The sequence below is a fragment of the Nicotiana sylvestris genome, chromosome 1 (assembly GCF_000393655.2).
Source record: "Nicotiana sylvestris chromosome 1, ASM39365v2, whole genome shotgun sequence".
Lineage (NCBI taxonomy): Eukaryota > Viridiplantae > Streptophyta > Magnoliopsida > Solanales > Solanaceae > Nicotiana > Nicotiana sylvestris.
This window is the reverse complement of record NC_091057.1, coordinates 136,182,967-136,197,843: the sequence shown is the minus strand read 5'-3', so window position 1 is coordinate 136,197,843 and position 14,877 is coordinate 136,182,967. Positions and strand designations below refer to the sequence as shown.

Sequence of the window (14,877 nt, the reverse complement as noted above, 5' to 3'; positions counted from 1 at the left end):
CTGGTGGCATTAGATCCTCAATAAAAACCGCTAGAAATAGACTTGAAGTACACGACATTTGTTTCCTATATCTGTTGTTTAAGTCATATTCATCTCTTTTTAATCCAAACTCACTCATATTTACAAGTTAGAAACGGGTTAATTTGTTTCTAATTCATATTGTAAATGAACGTGTTAAATACGATCCTATATTGGAGTATTAGGTTTATATTATTTGCTTCGTTGTCGTATAAACTCAAAGAATTGCATATAGGATTTAACTTGTATAAGTCTGACAGTACAAATAATTTGTACACTATTACTATGTTATAACATGTTACTTATACCTTATGGTCTAGTTCATCAAATTAATCAGTTTAAGTAATTATATACATTAGTTTTTTACACTATTAAATCACGCAAAGAATATCTATGGGTAAGCTAAGCTTCTTTAAAATGTGAGATTTGTGATCTTCAAAATTAATAAGATAGGTTATTATAAAATTGAGCTTACTATATATGAGAGTTACGTACCTACTGTTGTAAATCACCTTAATCTAATAGTAACATATTTATATTATAACCTATAGGTGCACAAAAATTAAACTCCATATAGTATCATCCAATTTTACACGAGTATAACTTTTTTAATAATACAAGTACTATATCTATCATAATCACCAAGAGATAATTGTGATAGATATTGGCAATGGAAGTGGGACTGTCTTACACATTTATTACATGAGTGCCGGAGCACAATCAAAATCAATATTCAGAAGGAGGAGGAGCTGCAGCAGAAACTGGACCAGCAGCATAACCTGGAGCTTTAGCAACAGCACCAGAGCTAAGAGGTTGAGATGTTCCATGGTGTGCACGAGTTTTCTGCGTCAAACATAGTCCATGCAAAGATACTCCTGCAAGTATTTCATATTTTAGGATAAGAAAAACTAAGGCTTTTGGCTAGATTAATGTATCATATAAAACATCAATAAAAGAAAGAGACAAAGTGTAGTTTTGTTAAATTAGAGGAAAAGGAAAAATCAAATCATAAATAAATTTTACACTATCAACTTTATCTTTTCACGTAATAACTGGTTCCAATAATTATGGACTTGATAGTGTAAAAGATTCTTTTGCATATTTTTTATCTGTATATAAGTTAAACTATTTTAAAAAATGTCCATTGAACCAACAAACACGAAAATGTACACAAGGGGTACTAATTTTGAGGGGGTGAGGGATCACCTTCAGCAGAAGCCAAATTGGAGTAAAGATCAACAATGTTGGGACAATTGTTGTAACACTGTGCTGAGCAAATTTTGGCAATGAATTTAGGATCAAGAAGGGAGTCTGAAGACAGGCCAAGAGATTGCCTGTCAACACCACATGCACCAATGCATTCATCCGTCTCTATATATTCCTGCATTTTATTAGTAGCAAACACTTCTGAAGTCTGGCATTCCATTTCCAGATTTCCTTCCGCAGAAACATGACTCTCCAGCAAACATCTCTTTCCACTGGATGCTATTGAGAACGAACACATTTCTTCTGGTAATTCCTCGCATATCAAATCACCTGAAAAATAAACAAAAAAGCAAAATTAAAAGAGGTTATAACTTAAAACCCTGAAGTGATTATTAAGGATGTAGAAGAAAACTAGGTCTCCCTTTATTTTTGGTTTTGGAGGTTAATTACCAAGAACTCCTTGAAGGAAGAGAGATAAACCAAAGAAAAGAAAGATCTTCATACTGATGTCCAAATAAATTCTGCAAGATCGTTGCTTGGAGATTTGTGAAGGAAGAGTGAATGTGTTTGCATGAGGGGAATTATATATGGAAAATGAGAGTTTATATAGAGAAGTGTTTGTCAAATCTATTGGAAAGGTAGGAGTTCCAGGACAATTGTCTGGGGCGGATGTCGGTCAAAATAAATCCTTTTTTTTTCTTTATTGGATCTATATATTAGTCAATATGCATTTGTTTGAGTTACATGAATTAATATATTGATTTACATTAATCTTACACTTCATCTCTACAAAGTGTTTGCCGTAACGAGAAGATCTCTAGGTTTGATTAAATTAATTTTCTTAACCTGGTAAACTGCGAATTTTCACGTTTCAAGGTAACTAGTTCCTGTCATGTACGAAATGATATCACTAAATTGTTTTGTGCATACAGTTCAGGTAGTGTGATATTAAAGCCTCGAATGAAAATTGTTTTTATTATTAAAACCTTGCATGAAAATTGTGGCACGATCCTTGCAGCTGGTAGTTTGTCTTTGTCTATGCAAAGTACAAGAGACTATACGTTTGGTTCAAGATAAGCAAACTGTAGCACGATCCTTGCTGGCAGTTTGTTTTTGTCTGGGTGGAGTTTTAACAGGAGACAGCTTACGTTTGCCTATATACACAAACAGACAAGTTCCAAGTTTTTCTCTTCTAATTTTAGTAAGTTTTTCTCTTTTGTTGTTTATATTGCTGAAGATAATGAGCTCCTTTCGTCATTTCAAGTACTGCCAATATTTAGGTTGATGAGCGTTGCGCAGGGGAATTTGGTATTTTATGTGTGGTGGACTGTACGAATTCATTTCACATGTATTTTGTTTGGGTGAGGGTTAGGAAGAAATCATGACAAGCCAAGTATTACGACTACAAGAGAGAAGCAAAACTCCATAGACAGCTAATTAAATGAACAACAGGAGGAGGTGGGACGACAAATTAATAGTACTCGTAGTATGTATGCACAGAGAAGAACAAGTTTGAAATATGCACATAACTTAACAACCAGAAATGACTAATACGATTTAGTGTCCTTAAAATTTGTCATTTGTCATGTCGTGATCTTCATTCTTCCAGTGATTCAAAAAGTTGCTATAACCTTATATTAGCTTAGCACCAACTGAGGTATATACAAATGCATCACCGATCGACACAGCATTCCCCAAGAATAAGAACTTTAATATTTGATCCTAAAAATTATATGCATTTCAAAGTTTGAATATACAAGTGAAAATATCAAAACTAGGGGCATTAAGGGAGCTAAGGGATAAGTCACATTTATTAGTCAGACTAGGAACGACTAGAAGTGTTTATGTGCATGCGCAGAAAGGGAAGACGATTGCAAGTAATCGATTTGGTACCCTAATAGAAAGAAGCGGGCGTATGATAGGGTAATAATCTAATTACTATATCATTTGGTGAAGAATTTTTTTTATTCATTCATCACCACAGCCTGCTACATGATACCTTTTCTCTCCTTTCTAACTATTTCTCCCCTTTTTGTTTTCTATCTATACTTTTCCCCTATCAAGAAACAACAAAACAACATTAAAATAACATAATCCTATACCTCTATTATCTAATTACTCTGTCTATTCATTCCTTTTCTCTAATATTCAACTTTTTAGTTACAAAGTTTATCTTCATCCATCTGCATTCCTGCTTGATCTGCTGTATCACATACCCTGTAGTTGGTAGTTTTAGCTCCCACACTGCATTATTGCACTCCTTCCATATCCAGTAGACCAGTGCTGCAATTGTAGCCATTACCACTTCTCTGCATCTCTTTCCCTTGGCGATTCTGGCCATTCGTCTCCATATTCCAGCTATATCCGTTTGTTGTAGTCTTATCCCTAGCCGCAGTAGCAGCTCCTGTAAGCATAGTTTAGAAAAGGGACATTCAAAGAATAAACGTTGTGTAGTTTCCTCATGCATCCCATATATTGGGCATCTATCATCTTGGCTTATGCCTAGATGTCATAGTCTAGATTTGGTCATCAGCCTTTGGTGTATGGTCAGCCAGCATATAAAGCTGTGCTTGGGTATATTCAGTTTGCTCCACACCCATCTTCCCCATGGCCATGCTTCTTTAGCTCTGATTCTCTATTTGTACCCACTTCTCACGGTGTACTGTCCATTAGTATGCTGCCATCCATCTTGTATGAAGCCAGGTTCAAACTCATCTTTAATTTTGCATATCTTTTTCCAGTACCAGCAACAATCGATTGGACATGTGTATTGCCACCATACCTTATCTTTTAAGTATATGTTGCTTATCCATTTTACCTATAAGTTGTCAGTTTTCTGTGCCACATTCCAGACATATTTTGCAATAGCTACTTCATTCCATTTAATGCAATATGTGATCCCCAGTCCACCCTTATTCTTGTCCCTGCATACTAGGTCCCATGACACTAGGGGAGGTCTATTTGTGACAACTTTTTCATCCTAGAAGAAATTCCTACATATTGTAATGATGCCTTTAAGTACATGCTTTGGTAGTATGAATATGGAGGACCAATAACTGTAAATGTGTAACAATACAGAGTTCACAAGCAACACTCTCCCAATATAGCAAAGATGCCTGGTACCCTAACTTTTAATTCATGTTGTCATCTTGTCAAGAAAAACTTCACAATCCATTTTTGAGATTCTCTTAGCTGAAATTGGCACACCAAGGTATCTAAAGGGAAGGCTTCCTTTTTTGTATCCAGTCATTTCAATCAGGTCATTTAAACTTTGAGGATTCATATTTACACTGAAGATATTTGATTTGTTGGCATTTGTGCATAGCCCTGTTGTGTTAGAGAATGTCTTTAATCCCCTAAGGAGCAGATGTACTAATTAGAAGTCCCATTTGCTGAAGAGCAGTACATCATCAACAAAGCATAAATGGTTCAGCTTCAAATTCCTACATTTGGTATGGTACCCAAAGCCCTCATGTTTAGCTACTACCCCCATTATCCTAGTAAAATACTCCATGCATATAACAAATAGTAATGGGGATATTGGATCCCCTTGCCGCAATCCTCTTTCCCCTTTAATGCTACCATACATTCCTCCATTTATAGCTATAGAGTAGTGCACAGTTGTAATACAGTTCATGAGCCATTTGATGTACTTCTGAGGAAACTCCATGGCATGTAGCATCTCATCTATAAACTCTCATTCCACTGTATCATATGCCTTCTTCAAATCTATTTTAATCAGGCAACTACTAGTTTTCTGCTTCATGTTGTAAAGCCTTACCAAGTCTTGGCATATGAGGATATTTTGCACTATGTTTCTCCCAGCTAAAAATGCACTTTGGTTAGGTGATATAATCTTTGGCAAGACAAGTTTCAACCTGTTAGAGCGCATTTTCAGTCCACCGAAAACCAGCCTGTGCGACAGCCAAGTCCCGCACTTGAATTCAGCCTTCACAGCACTTAACCAAAATTATAGCAACTTTGGACTTAGATTGTTTTTAGGTAGCTTCAACGTATAAGTCTTTGGACTGATTTTAAGCAACAAAATTAAGTAAGGCAACAGAAAATATAGAAGAATACAGGGCACAATATATAGGAAACTCTTTTCCGAACTTTGTATTTAACTCGAGCATACATAGAAACTCAACTCAAAGTATAGCCGTGTAGAAAAGATCACTCTTGACCTTAGGCATTTTCACTCTTGAAAACAGACTTAGGACTCTTTCCTAACTCTCAAATGTGCACTTATACACGTTTTTCAATTCTGCCCCAAGCATAAGGATACTGCCCATTTATAAAATATGAGACAACCTCTTTGCCTTACACTTGTCACACTTAGGCTTAGATACTTGTCCCATACAACCCACTATTTTAGCCTAGTGTAGTTGGCATCCCCCAACTACTAGGAACATGTAAGATCATGCCAATAATAATGGAAACATGGCCAAAAACGTGCTAACACCATCCGCCAACATTTTAGCAAAGCCAACTGCTACCATGTGCACAACATGTGCCGTGTAACCACCCTTGACTTGGTCAATCTGAAGCATACTGCCCATTTTCGTGCCTTGGCTTGAATCAGGTGCCAATGCCTTATACTCAGATGCATTGTAGCCACATTTTGCCTATAATTGCCCACGAATATGGCCCTTTATTGCGCCTCAATGCCATGACAAGTCTGTCTCGCGCACTGCCTTCCATTGCACTTTAGCCTGCCTTTGCCACTTCATTTTTGCCTTGTCTTGGCATCACTACCTCATGCCTTTTCCATGATAAAGTGTCACCCTCAGCCCGCATCTTATTGTCAAGCCCTTGCCAAGTTGTCTCGCCTTCATCGAAGCCTTGTCCATCACTTGCCGTTTTCCTTTTTGCCTTGGTGCTACTTGTGCACCTTAGCTTGCAACACTCTTGCTGCCCCATGACAATGCTCTCGTTTTCAAGTCAAGCTCAAAGTGGCAGAGTTCTAACAAACCACCCACACCCTTTGAAACTCGACGTCCTCATTGAGGTTAGCTCAATTTATGAGTCCTAAGGGGTTGACAAGCAATGCCCCTTGGCCTCCCTTCTCTTCAGCCACAATTGCATTTACTCCAACCTCTTGTTTGTTGTTGACCATTGCCTCTAATGCAACCCTTTTGTCCGCAACATTCATAGCATTTAACACTGCCTTCTTCGGGCAGTCCCTTGCTTGATGTGGTCCATCACAAATGAAACATCCACTGAATTTGCTGCCCTTCTCCTTGCTCTTTGAAGTTCCAGCCTCTTGTCTTTCCTTCCCCTTATCTTCATTTGCGTTGTCATTTTCACATTTCTTCCACTCATTTGCCTTGTCCTTCTTTCCGTCGTTAGACTTTAAAGCAGAAGTCTTACCACTCAAGTGAAATTTGCCCAATGCATCAGCCGCAGCCACAACACTTGCGAGGTTTTGAATATTCTGCCTACACAACTCCAATCGTGCCTACTGTTGCAACTTGCTCATGAAGTTGTGCAATTTGTCTTCTTCCGGCATATTGCTGATGCTCAACATCAAAGAAGTGAATTCTTTGACATATGCTCTAACTGATCCGGTTTGCCTCAATATTTTCAGTTTGTCCTTAGCAATCCAAGACGTATTTCTAGGAAAGAACTGATCCTTCAATTTATTTTTAAGTTGCTCCCACGACTCAATATTTGGTTTGCCTAAACTTTCATCTTCAAACACATGAGTGCGCCACCATAACTTAGCATCTTCACTCAAATACATGCTAGTCATGGTTACTTTCTCCTTCTCATCTTGCACACGAATAGCATGAAAGTACTGCTCCATATCACAAAGAAAATTCTCCAATTTACGTGCACTCATTGCACCACCAAATGCCTTAGGTTTAGGAATGTTTACCTTGAGACGATCAGCACCACGTTGAGGAGCATCCTCGCCTACAGCATGTTGCAACACCACTATCTCATCTGTATTCTCTTGACTTAGCCTTGCCAATTCTGTCTCAAGGTAGGCAAGCCTTGTCATGAGAGTCTAAAATTCTTCACCTTCAGGAACATTTCCCACCAATGCCTCAAGTTTCGTTAGCCTTTCCTGCAGTTTGTTGTTACAACCGGCCATGTTCTCAAATAAGACCACGAAATCTACCACTGCCATCGTGTCTTCGTTACAAACCAGCTCCACTCTGATACCACTTGTCATAGGCGCATTTTCAGTCCTTCAAAAACCAGCCTGCGCAGCAGCCAAGTCCCGCACTTGATTTCACCCTTCACAATACTTAGCCAAAATTACAACAACTTTGGACTTAGATTATTTTTAGGCAACTTCAACATAGTAAGTTTTTGGACTGACTTTAGGCTACGAAATTAAGCAAGGCAATAGAAAATATAGAAGAACACAAGCACAATATAAGTGAAACTTTTTTTCCAACTTTGTATTTAACTCGAGCATACAAACAAACTCAACTCAAAGTACAGCCGTGTACAAAAGATCACTCTTTACCTTAGGCGCTTTCACTCTTGAAAACAGACTTAGGACTCTTTCCTAACTCTCAAATGTGCACTCATACTCATTTTTCACTTCTTCCCCAAGCATAAAATTTTTGCCTATTTATAAAATATGAGACAAGCCCTTTGCCTTGCACTTGTTGCACTTAGGCTTAGACACTTATCCCACACAGCCCACTATTTTAGCCTAATGTAGTTGACATCCCCCAACTACTAGGAACATGTAAGATCATGATAATAATTAAAACATGGCAAAAAACGTGCTAACACCATCTGGCAGCATTTTAGCAAAGCCAACTGCTGCCCATGTGCACAATATGTGCCGTATAACCACCTTTGACTTGGTCAATTTGAAGTATACTGCCCATTTTTGTGTCTTGGCTTGAATCAGGCGCCAATGCCTTGTACTCAGCTGCATTATAGCCACATTTTTCCTATGACATTGCCCACATATATGGCCATTTGTCGTGCCCTAGTGCCATGACAAGTCTGTCCCGTGCACTGCCTTTCGTTGCACTTTAGCCCGCCTTTGCCACTTCGTTTTTGACTTGTCTTGACAACACTGCCTCATGCCTTTGAACACTATTTTATAGATAGTGTTGCAACATGCAATTGTCCTGTAGTCACCTATGTCGCTCCCCCTTTTTCCTTCCGCGAAATCAGGTTCATGACATTTGGTGTGGAACAACTCTTTCCTTTTGGGAAAGGTTTTGCAATTTTAAAGAGTCACCACCTAACGGTTTTAAGGTGCATTAGGGCACCTATAGGGTTCATTTCTAACTACATTTGGTAACCAGAGGTAGGGTAAGGGCTTGAAATTATCCCAAAGGAAAGGTGTTAGGCACCCCTCAGGATCCACTAGTGTGGTTCTCGGCCAGACAGTTTTTGTGAATTTGTGCAATTAGTAAATAAACAAGTATAGCTCAAATAGTAGGGGATTTAAGTTTAAATACACAAGTGTTTGAAAACAATTAGTGAAAGGTAAAATTTTGAAAAAAATTACAATCTAAAACATGCTTATGAATGTAAAGGGGTGTCCTAGGTTTGTTTGTAATATGGATCACATCAATGCAATACCCGGTATGACACTCCTCAAAGAGGGGCTACATGTGGCATTAGCGCACCGGTAATCATATTTATATCTACCGTTTCCCGTCCCGTGAAGGTAATTAAAGCGAGGGTTGGTCTCGACCCTTATTGCATGTTGTTAACAATTCCTTCCTATCAGTTCCAGAGGAATTTAGGACTCCTATCCTAAAGGGTGGTGGTTCTAGGCAGACCCTCAGGTTTAAAGGTAAAACACTAGGCGACATACAAGAACACATAGGACTGCATTTAAAGGGAAAACACGGAAGCAAGTAGAAGGCTCAGGTATACCTCCACAAATAATGTATATAAATAACATAACTCATACACAATTAAGGTCTGAATTCAAAATTCCAAAGCATGACATCTAAGTGATAACAACAGAATCAAATTTATTACATGGCTCAGAAAAGAAGTCCGAATCAGGCTTGCCTACTGATTTTAGCATGCTGACAGTTAAACAAGGACAATTCTGTTTTATTTAACCAATTACTTAAGGCTTGCCTAGGCGTAAAGCAGTTATTTAGAATTATTAAAACAAAAGTTGGAGATGGTTTTTACCTAAGGGCATGTTGTTCTAATTGATATGAATGCAGAAACTATTACCAGTTACTTTGAATAGGATAATCAAGTATGAAGCTATTTTTACCTCTTTTATAATCAACAGTTTACACTAAGTGTGAACGTAAGTACGAATGAGATCCTAAAACATGGTATCTAAGATGCGTGTATAAAACTCATGATGCAGAATTCCTAGAGCAGGATTTCTAAATGCACATGACATGATTGCAGAATTTCCTAAGAGCAGGATTTCTAAATGCACATGGCAGCGTAGAACATAATAGTAAAGTGTTAATTATTAGCAGATTTTAACACATGATTTTGTAAGGGTGCACATGCTGAAACAATAAACATGAGACCTAAGAGCATGATTTCTAATGCATGTATGAGCCCTAAGCATGGTTTCTATTGCGCAATTAGGAACATAAACCTAATAATATGTTTTCCACCCTTAACAACTACAACATGTATATTTACCCCATCCCTTTTCACTATCCAACCCCAATACTTATTTAAAATAAGTTATTACAGACCAACATTGAAGTGAATTACATAAGTAGAAATGAAAATAAGAGGTTACACTATAGGAAGCCTGATTAGGACTTCCTCCCTGATTTATGTTACAAACCACCTCAAGTGCCAATATTGTTCCACAACCTTTCTCATATCTGGGTGTGTTAGAATTCCCTAAGGACATCAAGGGATTCCGGAAAGTGCTCACACCCAGATTACATAACCAAGACAGAGTAAGTGTAGTGTGGGAGGGCCAACTTTTATGTGTCCAAGTTCAGAGGGAACTCAAGGGTCCCAATGCAAGGCTCACACAAAAGGAGCAGAACCTAATGGTCTAAGAGTATATGTGAGACTGCTTGATATAGATTTTAAAGAGTTGAGTTGGAAAATAGTTTTGAAACATCCATGTTTGAAATGAGTTTGCAAAAATAACAGAACAGTTTTGAAAAGGAGAAGGGAATAAGAGCAACAATAACTTGGAACAAGACAACACACACAGAGCAAGTTCAAAGAACAATATAGTTTCAGAAGTTACAAACATGGAAGTAGGGGTTGGGGACATAGAGGGCCCAAATTAGAAACACATAAAACATGGATGAGAAGAGAAGCATTTAGACCAGCAAGCACAAAAACAAGTAGCAAATGATTGGCCTACAAACTACTACTTCAAAGAGTTAATGGGGGAATCATGCTTGAAATTAGAATAGTAACAAGACATAGGGACAAGGTATGGGAGTAGTCATGCAGGGTCTATTACACATAATCAGTCATGACTTAGTGTTAATCAAGTACATTAAGAGACATACTAGTTGAGGGACATAAACAGGAACAAGTAGACATGCTGATTACATTTGAACAAGAGAGGGCAGAACTTTAAGCATGCTGAGTAAGGCAGTAAACAAGAAGTGCAATTAAACAGTATGACCCATTAAGTCAGTGCAGAAAGAGACAGGGATTGACAGACAATGGAGCACATAGAGTTGAGTTTCAAAATTGAACTAGGGACATACCAGTTAAGGAAGCAAAGTGCAGAAAAGTAAAGCAAGTAGAGTTCCACAGTCTAGCCTTGGTTTTTAGTCGGCTAGACAAGCAGTAGCACAAGTAGTAGAGAAAGAAGAGAGAGTTTGAGTGTGTGTGTGTGTTCTGAACTAGTTGTTCATGTGTTAAGACTGTAGAAGAGAGTCATTTATATAGTAGTTTGAAAACAAGTTCAAATAAGGCAAGAATCAATTCTTCAGTAATTATAGAACTCAGCATAGAAAATTGATTCGAATCTCTCTTTGATTAAGGGAGTCAGTGTGAATGGTAAAGGGTAGGTGACAGATAAAGAAAGAAATCATACACGACTGGAGTATAACAAATAAGGAAAGATTTTAAAAATAGTACCAGTATAGAACAGGCAATTAAGGCTCGATTCAGAAAATTTTCAAACTAAGGAGACAATCAGTAGTAATGCAGACAAGGCAAGGAGAGTTGATTAAGGTAAGCAACTAATCAAATTAAGTAGGGGTCGAGATTCAGTAGCATAGAGTAGGACTAATTCATAAGGCCCTGATTAAGGCCACAACTTAGTAGAAAGAATAAGTATCATAGCAAAATAGGGTAAGGAAATCAGTCAGCTTAACAGACGGGGCAAAGCTTTTAGGGTTTTTTTGTAAGAAACTTTTCAATCACCATCGATTAAGGAAAATAGACTTGATCAAAAGGGAGTCATGACTCTATACTTTCATCATATAAATAGAGGAGGCCCACATATGTAGCAAAGATGAACAAACAAAGTGAGCATAGTCATTCAAAAGCGACATATGTAGGTTAGGGATTCAGGAAAACATATTCGAAGCAGAGTAATCACTGGGCTCAAATAAGCAGGCTAACACACAGACACGAAGTAGAGAAGCAAGCTAACACTCAGGGAAGCAAAGTAAGGAACAAAGTAAAGAAAATCTTTACAAAAAAGGGGCTTTTAACAGAGTCAAGTTAAAAGCAGTAAGAGCACAAAATTAGTCAAAACATACAAGGGAAAGGGTTTAATCATAACGAAATTAGTCAGAACATGCATAAAAGAACTCCGAGAAACCCTAGTTTTGGAAAAGAATGACTAAAATCAAAATAGTTAATTAATACTGGAGAATTTTAGAGGAAAATGACTTAATAATACTTGAATCATCTCAGATCTACAAAGATCTGATAAGAATCGAGCAGTAGCAAACTAGGGTTTCAAAGAAAATAGTAGAGATGAAGAGAATCGGTTTAAAAACTCATGGATATACCTAGATCTAAGACAAATCTAAAGAAAAGTAAAAAATCTCGAGAGTTAGGATTTCAGAGAACCCAGAGAAGATGAGAAAACCTTAGAACGTTACCGGTTTTAGCCGGAAAAGCCATGGATCTTACTCGAACAACTATGGATGGCCGGAAAATAGCATGAAAGACCATGGATAGGCTCTTGGAGGATTTTGAACAAGACCTGGACTAGATCTCTTCGATATCCCTCCATGAAATCATAAAAACAAGCAACCAGGAGACGTAGGAGACAAGTATACGTCTCAAACAGCCATGGAAATCCATGGATTGGGTGAGGATCGAAGGGATTTAGGGCTGGTTTGGGTGGCGGCAGCTAGGGTTAGGTTTTGATATCAGAGAGCATTGGAGAGGAAAAGGGATTCTAGGGCAGCAGTTTGTAACAAATGGGTTAGGTTAGGGGGTCGTTTGGGTTAAAAATGAAGTGAATAATGGGGACCGTTGATCTGGGATATCAACAGTCGAGATTAAATGGGCAGGTGGGGGTTCCGAGTTTTGGGTATGGGTTATAAGGGTGTGGGTCGGATTTTAATTGAAATTGGGCTGGATAATCGGGGTCCTGATTTGGACTACAATTGAAAGCCAATTTGACTATATTTTAAATAGCCAGTTTTCCTTTATTTAATTTATAAAAAAATAGTAAATAGTTTCTAAAAAATAATTTAAATTACTAAAATGATTTATAATACATAATTGGCAATTTAAAAATAAAGGATCCAATTTTATGCATATAAAACATAATTAAACCTTAAAAGGGCTAATATTGCAATTATGTGCAATTTAGCTTTAAAAATACTAATATAATTATAAAAATATGTAAAAATTACTTTAGCCATATTTTAGCATAAATATAGAAATATAATAGATGAATTATCAGAAGAATAATTTTGAAAATAATTATTGAGGATTTTATGGATAAAAAGGGAGAAAAATAAATCAGTTTAAAAACTTTAAAATTATAAAAAAAATAATAATAAAAACCTTGAACATGCTTATATATGCATATATATGCTATTTTGAAAGTATTTTGCATATTGAAAATATATAGGAAAAATTGGGTATCAACAGCTGCCCCTCTTTACCCGGGATGGATGAAAGAGTTGTCGGGTAAAGATATGATGGCCAATTTTGACCGAGCGAAACGGTTTGAAGAGGTTTAGGCCGCACCCTAGCTTCTGAGCTGCCTACATAGCCCTGGTTTCACAGGAATCAGGTCGTATATAGTTCAGGATTCATCGGCAAAGTATACCGATAAAGACCTTTCAGGAACGGACACAATACCTAGGGCCGGGTGAGTGGACGGTTTACGGGAATGGTTAGGTTTGATATGGCTGTGGAACTGGAGCGGGATCACTCCTGTCGGGATGTCCGTTGCTCGTCGGTTTACCTGCAATTAGAAACAATACAAGCGTATATTGTGTATAAATTTAAACATGATGCAAATTCCCGTTGGACCATGAGTGTTGTCTTCGGACGATGAGGATGATGTCTTTAGACCATGATGTCCTGGGCCATGAAGCGTATGATAAAGGATTCGCAGGCAATGAAATGATGTTCTCGGGCTATGAAGATGATGCCTCCAAACCATGACACCTTTGAATAATGATATTCTAAAGATCGAAAGGGATCCTCAGGCCATGACATGGTATTCTCGAGCTATGAAGATGGTGCCTCCGAATGATGACACCTTTGGATAAGTTGGTGATATTTCAGCCCATGAGGGATGCAGTAGTATGATGCAGACAAGGCAGAGCTTAGTCTTGCGAATTGAAGGGCAGAGCTTAGCCTGTAAGAGAAGCGAGATAAATAGTGCTTGAGATATTGCTTAGTTTTGAATAAAATTGGAGGTAGATCTTAGCCTCGGAAGGCAGAATGATAGCCTTATGCAAAGATGCAAATGCAGATGGAGGTAGAGCTTAACCTCAGAAGGCAGAATAGTAGCCTTATGCAGAAACGCAAATGGAGACAACGTTTAGTCTCGGAAGGCAGAATGGTAGCCTTATGCAATGCAAATGCAAGTGGAGGTAGAGCTTAACCTCGGAAGGCAGAATGGTAGCCTTATGCAATACGGATGTAGATGGAGATAGCGTTTAGTCTTGGAAGGTAGAATGGTAGCCTTATGCAGATTGGAAGGCAGAATAGTAGCCTTATGCAATGTAGATGTAGATGGAGACAACGTTTAGTCTCGGAAGGCAGAATGGTAGCCTTATGCAGGTTGGAAGGCAGAATAGTAGCCTTTTGCAATGCAAATGCGGATAGAGATAGCGTTTAGTCTCGGAAGGCAGAATGGTAGCCTTATGCAAGTTGGAAGGCAGAATAGTAGCCTTATGTAATGCAGATGCGGATGGAGACAACGTTTAGTCTCGAAAGGCAGAACGGTAGCCTTATGCAGGTTGGAAGGCAGAATAGTAGCCTTATGCAATGCATATGCGGATGAAGACAGCGTTTAGTCTCGGAAAGCAGAATGGTAGCCTTATGCAAGAAATAAAATAACAAATGACAGTAGAGTTTTCTTAGTTGATAGCAGATTGCGGCGTCGTGATTAGTGGGAGCATTGTGACATACGGAACACCACTGGTGTGTGCTGATAGTAAATGTTGGCAAGTGCAATGGTTCTGTGAGTCGTATTTTGAACAATGTTTGTCCCATGGGCATACAGTATGTTTAATGGTTTCGCAATCCTAGTGCCTGCATCCGAAGAAAAATCGT

General features: G+C 38.1%; 1 protein-coding gene across 1 annotated transcript; it reads right to left on the bottom strand.

Annotated features, from left to right (window-relative positions):
- Positions 1-690: 690 nt before the first annotated feature.
- LOC104236325 (uncharacterized) lies at positions 691-1,767 on the bottom strand. The gene is made up of 3 exons (XM_009790232.2): positions 1,675-1,767; positions 1,225-1,554; positions 691-893 (listed from the first exon to the last, which is right to left on the bottom strand). Exons 1-3 carry the CDS (start codon positions 1,724-1,726, stop codon positions 745-747), a joined length of 531 nt encoding a protein of 176 aa, XP_009788534.1. The 5' UTR covers positions 1,727-1,767; the 3' UTR covers positions 691-744.
- Positions 1,768-14,877: the final 13,110 nt, after the last annotated feature.

Coding starts and splice junctions, on each gene's coding strand:
- LOC104236325 (XM_009790232.2), bottom strand. CDS start 1,726: ATGAAGATCTTTCTTTTCTTTGGTTTATCTCTCTTCCTTCAAGGAGTT. Junction 1,555..1,674: donor CTTCCTTCAAGGAGTTCTTG/GTAATTAACCTC, acceptor TTTATTTTTCAG/GTGATTTGATATGCGAGGAA. Junction 894..1,224: donor CAATTTGGCTTCTGCTGAAG/GTGATCCCTCAC, acceptor AAATACTTGCAG/GAGTATCTTTGCATGGACTA.